The 3,486-nt window shown below is 51.8% G+C and overlaps 1 protein-coding gene across 1 annotated transcript; it reads right to left on the bottom strand.

Moving 5' to 3' along the window:
• Window positions 1-610: 610 nt before the first annotated feature.
• EIF1 (eukaryotic translation initiation factor 1) lies at window positions 611-3,244 on the bottom strand. The gene is made up of 4 exons (XM_067717229.1): window positions 3,057-3,244; window positions 2,185-2,348; window positions 1,940-2,041; window positions 611-1,488 (listed from the first exon to the last, which is right to left on the bottom strand). The coding sequence occupies exons 1-4, from the start codon at window positions 3,085-3,087 to the stop codon at window positions 1,444-1,446; spliced, it is 342 nt and encodes a 113-aa protein (XP_067573330.1). The 5' UTR covers window positions 3,088-3,244; the 3' UTR covers window positions 611-1,443.
• Window positions 3,245-3,486: the final 242 nt, after the last annotated feature.

Raw genomic sequence — 3,486 nt, 5'->3', positions numbered from 1 at the left:
GTTCACAATCCACAAACAGAAAATTTTGTGTTTAATAGAATGGCCCTAAGAGCAGACTTTGATACACTTCACTACTCATTGCCTTTGTCAAGGGATGGCCTCCCAACATTAAGTATCAGCTTCGCCAACATTTTAGTTACATTTTTAATACTACAAACCTATTCTCTAGAAAAATTACTTTCGTTATGCCTTTTCTAGGGTTTGTGGATTACATCAAGTCGCACACCATATTCATCATTTTGTCACAGTCCTTAAGACCTGTTAACAAGGGAAGTCAAGGATTTCCAAACCAACCCTGCTCTGTCGTCTCACAAGGCAAGTCCCTCCACAACCACTACACCACTCAGGCAGCTGACCAAGTGTCCGTCAGCCAAGCAGCACCTTCTTTCAGGACAGATTAATGGGACAGCACAGCTCTGGCTGAATGCTTACAGGACAGCTGACATGGGGGGCACTTGGAGGGACAAGCTCACTAGTTTTTCATTAAGAGGCTGAGGCCCCACTGGAGGAGCTGCAGGTGCAGATGTAACCTCTACTGCCATTTCTGTGGTTCCTCCACACATACAAGATTGACTATGACTATATATTAAACAGAAATCTGCAAGTCAGATGTTTCTGAAAACAAGTTTTATTTAAATAAGGGTTTAAATACATTACATAACATTAAAACTGAAGGGGAAAAAAACCCCCCAAAAACCAAAAACCAGTTTGTTACTTCACGTGGCATCGGGCAGCTGTTGCTAGTAAGTTGCGAGCTCTACAGCTACATGACTGATACATCGGTTTGAAATTGGTTCCCTTGTCAAAAGTTTAACTCTGATAGAAGGTTGGCCTCACATTCTAGTTTGGACATCGATCAGCTAGGATATGTGTGGTCAAAAAGACCTTGGTGGCAAGCCAGATGTCCTGTCACCTCAATAGAAGGAAGGTGGCTGCTCTAAGCTCTGCCCACCTGGTCACGTTGGAGATACCACGGGATCTTTCCCCTGATGATCAGAGACTCCCTCTAGCAGTACAGCTGCCGTCGCTGCCTCACCCCATCCTCCACTCTCAGCTTCACCGAGGGCTGTTCAGGTGGCGACATTCTCTTAGGGCAGGGAACTCTGTAGAGGGATTGCTGAGGAGCTTCTGGCCAGACATAGCCGCCTGTGATCTTGGGGCTCTGGACTTGGCTGAAACATCACCGTTATTGCTTTGTTTCAGGCCGGACACTGCCAGGTGCCTACTGCTTGACCTCTGTTTAAATGAGGGACTTCAAGACTAGACAGCATGGCTCTTTTCAGTTTATTGCATGAAGGAGTTACACTAGTCCAAGTTAAAAGCAGACCCCAAATGGTTACATTACACAAGCTGTGAGGTTTTTAAACTTGTGACAAGGGACAGGAGGAAAATTCTACTCATTGCAAGGAAATCCTCACTTAAGCTTCAGTGAGCCAGGAGCACTTAAAACCCATGAACCTTCAGCTGATCGTCCTTAGCCAGTCCAATCTGCAAAGGAAAAAAGGGCAGTTTTAAAGAGGAAATAGAGTTAAAGCCTCCATTTCTGATGACAACAATCCTGTCTTCCTGCTTCTACACTGGTCAAGAGAAGTCCCAGAGCCCAGATGCTCTCAACTCAGGGTACACTCAGTTAACCACCAATGGTGCAATAGGATTTCAGCACTTAGGAACAGCCAACCAGACATCCTGCTTGTTTTAGTATCTGTCTGCATGCAATTGCACCCTTAAAGCAGACCCATGTAAACAGTAAACTTAAGGCAGACAAATCCCTTGTTTTCAGAAATACATTTTGTCGATGAACTTCAAAAACTCAACTGTTTGGCTTAGCCTTAGAAAACAAACTTCTACGTCCCCAGCAGAGACCGACTAGACTAGGCAGATCTCAGATGAGTTAGCCAGGGCACAGGCACAAATGTACTAACAGGAAGTGACCACTCACCTCTACGAGGAACTGGCATATGTTCTTGCGCTGGTCACCCTGTAGCTGAATTACTTCTCCATATTCTGGATGCTCAATTACAGTTCCATTGCAGGCAAATTTCTGCAAGGACAATGCAAGCAAACAAGTTAGGCAGCGCAACAACCTGAATGCCACTAATAACCCTTTTCAGAAAGTAATACAGGACAGCAGCCCCACGTAGGCAAGGTGAACACGATTTCCCTACAATCTCATTGAAAACCTACCTTCTTAAACGCCTTCACTAGTTTCTTTTTATCGTAATCATCAGCGATCCCTTGGACAGTAGTAAGGGTCTTCCTGCCGTTTCTCTGTTGAATTCTTATATGGATATAATCCTCAGTGCCAGCAGGAAGCAGATCATCACCCTTACTTGCATCAGCAAAGGGGTCTGGGAAGAAAGGTCAAGCTCGTTTAGTGCTATTGTGCTCAGATCCCACTGCCACCCTCCCACTGGATCTCTTCCGTGTGCAGAAACTGATACTGAAATCGTCAGGGCCTGGTCAGATCAGATATGTTCTTTGTTGGCTCTCCTCGAACAGGTCAGTCCGGGACGGCCGGCTTCTCCAGTCCGGGAGAAAGTCTGGGCTTCCTGCCCCAGGCCCGCCCTCGAAAGCCGATCACATGTCGGGGGAGCCAGGGTTGGCCGGCGGCGCCCCACCCAGCTGATGCAACCGGCCGGAACCCAACCTCCGAGGCGGGGCCACGCTTCCCGCCCCATTGGCGCGCGCAGCTGTCACTTATGGCTGGCACCGCCTCTCCCTCCCGGCTCTGTGACAACGGCGGTGACGTATGGGATGTGACGAAAGGGTGGCGGGAGGGGCGGGTGTGGCCCGAAAAGGCCAGGGAGCCATTAGTAAATGCGCCACCCGAGACGCCGGACCCGCCCAAGGGTTGACCTCCCGCCCGCTCCTTCCGGTCGCGCTCAGGGGCCAACCCCAGGGCCCAGGCCGCGGCCCCACTGCCTGCGAGCCCCGACATCTCTCCTCTACCCAAGTTCACTAAGGTACGGAACGCTTAGCAGCTTTCCGAGCCCTGGCTGCGGAGCCGGAGCGCCCCGCCCGGGCCTTCCTCCTCTTGGGACCTTTCCGGGACTTACCGAAAGAGTGGAGGTTCTGGATAGCGGACATACGATACGATTCCTTTTCCTCGGTGGAAACGGCCTGCGGAAGGCGGCGGCTGGAGAAGGCGGGCGGGGGGGACGGAGCGTCGGGAAGCTAGGGGGCTCGAGGGGGAGACTGCTGAGTCCTCGGCGGCGGCTCAGTGACTGGGACGGAGGGGCGGTGCCTGTATTCACTTATGTAGCCGCCCTGTGACGCCAGCGCGCTGCCCTCACGTCCAGGCCCCACCCACGACGTTGTGCCCCCTGCGCCCGGGCGCCGCCGCTTCCAATTGGTCCGGAGGCGGGGACGCGGGACGGCGCTTGCGCAGGAACTGTGTGCTGCGGGAGGGCGTCCTCTCGACTAGGGGAGAGATGGAAGGGGGAGGGAAGGGTTGGTTCGTCTAGGCGCCTGCGCAGTGCTGGAGGA

Source organism: Pseudorca crassidens, chromosome 19 (genome assembly GCF_039906515.1).
Source record: "Pseudorca crassidens isolate mPseCra1 chromosome 19, mPseCra1.hap1, whole genome shotgun sequence".
NCBI lineage: Eukaryota > Metazoa > Chordata > Mammalia > Artiodactyla > Delphinidae > Pseudorca > Pseudorca crassidens.
Note: the sequence above shows the minus strand (reverse complement) of the source record. Positions and strands in the feature narration are given on the sequence as shown.

Coding starts and splice junctions, on each gene's coding strand:
- EIF1 (XM_067717229.1), bottom strand. CDS start 3,087: ATGTCCGCTATCCAGAACCTCCACTCTTTCG. Junction 2,349..3,056: donor CCAGAACCTCCACTCTTTCG/GTAAGTCCCGGA, acceptor CTTTCTTCCCAG/ACCCCTTTGCTGATGCAAGT. Junction 1,489..1,939: donor TATGCCAGTTCCTCGTAGAG/GTGAGTGGTCAC, acceptor TTTCCTTTGCAG/ATTGGACTGGCTAAGGACGA.